Source organism: Lampetra fluviatilis, chromosome 48, assembly GCF_964198595.1.
Source record: "Lampetra fluviatilis chromosome 48, kcLamFluv1.1, whole genome shotgun sequence".
Taxonomy (NCBI): Eukaryota; Metazoa; Chordata; class Hyperoartia; order Petromyzontiformes; family Petromyzontidae; genus Lampetra; species Lampetra fluviatilis.
Window position 1 is genome coordinate 3446446 of NC_136322.1, and position 1135 is coordinate 3447580.

Sequence of the window (1135 nt, forward strand, 5' to 3'; positions counted from 1 at the left end):
TCTACACAAATCCTCACGATTGAACTGCACCAAGCGTCGAGCTCCTTGATCAGGGCCGAGGCAAGGCGAGCAACCATCGCCACGCCGTAAATGGGTTTGACTTACAGAATATGGCACGCATTCAACAGCAACGTAATACACTGTCATGTGTTACCGATGAACTAATGGAAGCGCAGCAGCATCTGGTTCACTTTTTTAACTAAGTGGGTGGCTCTGAAAAGAGCCGTTGAGGTGGAGTGAATCGAGCGTCGTCCGATCGAATTCACTTCTTTGGCGCAGTCTTCTTGGGCTTGGCCGCGGCCTTCTTGGGCTTGGCCACCTTGGGTTTGGCGGCCTTGGCCTTGACGGTCTTGGGCTTAGCGACCTTGGGCTTCGCAGCCTTGGGCTTGGCTGGGCTCTTCGCCGCCTTCTTGGGCTTAACAGCCAACTTCCCCTTTTTGGGGCTCTTGGCCGCCTTGGCAGCCGCGGGCTTCTTTGCTTTCTTGGGAGACTTCTTGGGCGCGGTCTTCTTGGCTGCCGCGGGCTTCTTCACCTTCTTGGCTGCCGCGGGCTTTTTAGCTGCGGGCTTTGCCGTTGACGACTTGGGCTTCGCCTTTGCGGCAGCCTTTTCCTCGTTGAGTTTGAAAGAGCCAGACGCGCCGCTGCCCTTCACTTGCGCCACGGCGTCTTTGGCCACGAGCTTCTTGATGGCCAACTTCACGCGGGCATTGTTCTTCTCCACGTCGTATCCTCCGGCAGCAAGCGACTTTTTGAGCGCAGGAAGAGACACGCCGTTCCTCTCCTTGCTGCTGGCCAGAGCCTTGAGGATGAGCTCGGACACGCTGGGGCCGACCTTCTTGGCCTTTGGAGCGGCGCGCTTCTTCTTGGGGCTTTTAGGCGCTGAAGTAGCCGCAGCTGGTGGTTGAGCAGGAGCAGTTTCCGCCATCTCTAGACGTCGCTTTTATCGCCTCGCCTCTTTGAAATCGAAATCAGCGCTCTCACGAATTCGAAACGAGTGTTCTCCAGGCCCGAGGTTATTATAGAAGCGGCGTACTGAATGCGGACGTCGCTGAGATCATCCAGAACTCTAGTGAGGGAGTTGCCACCATACTCACTGTGTTTATCACGCCTGCCTTTGGGCTCGATTACTCCCGTA

At 56.4% G+C, this 1135-nt stretch overlaps 1 protein-coding gene across 1 annotated transcript; it reads right to left on the reverse strand.

Moving 5' to 3' along the window:
- Positions 1-249: 249 nt before the first annotated feature.
- Positions 250-925, reverse strand: LOC144948181 (histone H1-like). Its single transcript, XM_078877612.1, has one exon. The coding sequence runs from the start codon at positions 923-925 to the stop codon at positions 263-265; it is 663 nt and encodes a 220-aa protein (XP_078733738.1). The 3' UTR covers positions 250-262.
- Positions 926-1135: the final 210 nt, after the last annotated feature.

What these genes read in the sequence shown, in the direction of transcription:
- LOC144948181 (XM_078877612.1), bottom strand. Translation starts at nt 925, where the DNA reads ATGGCGGAAACTGCTCCTGCTCAACCACCAGCTGCGGCTACTTCAGCG.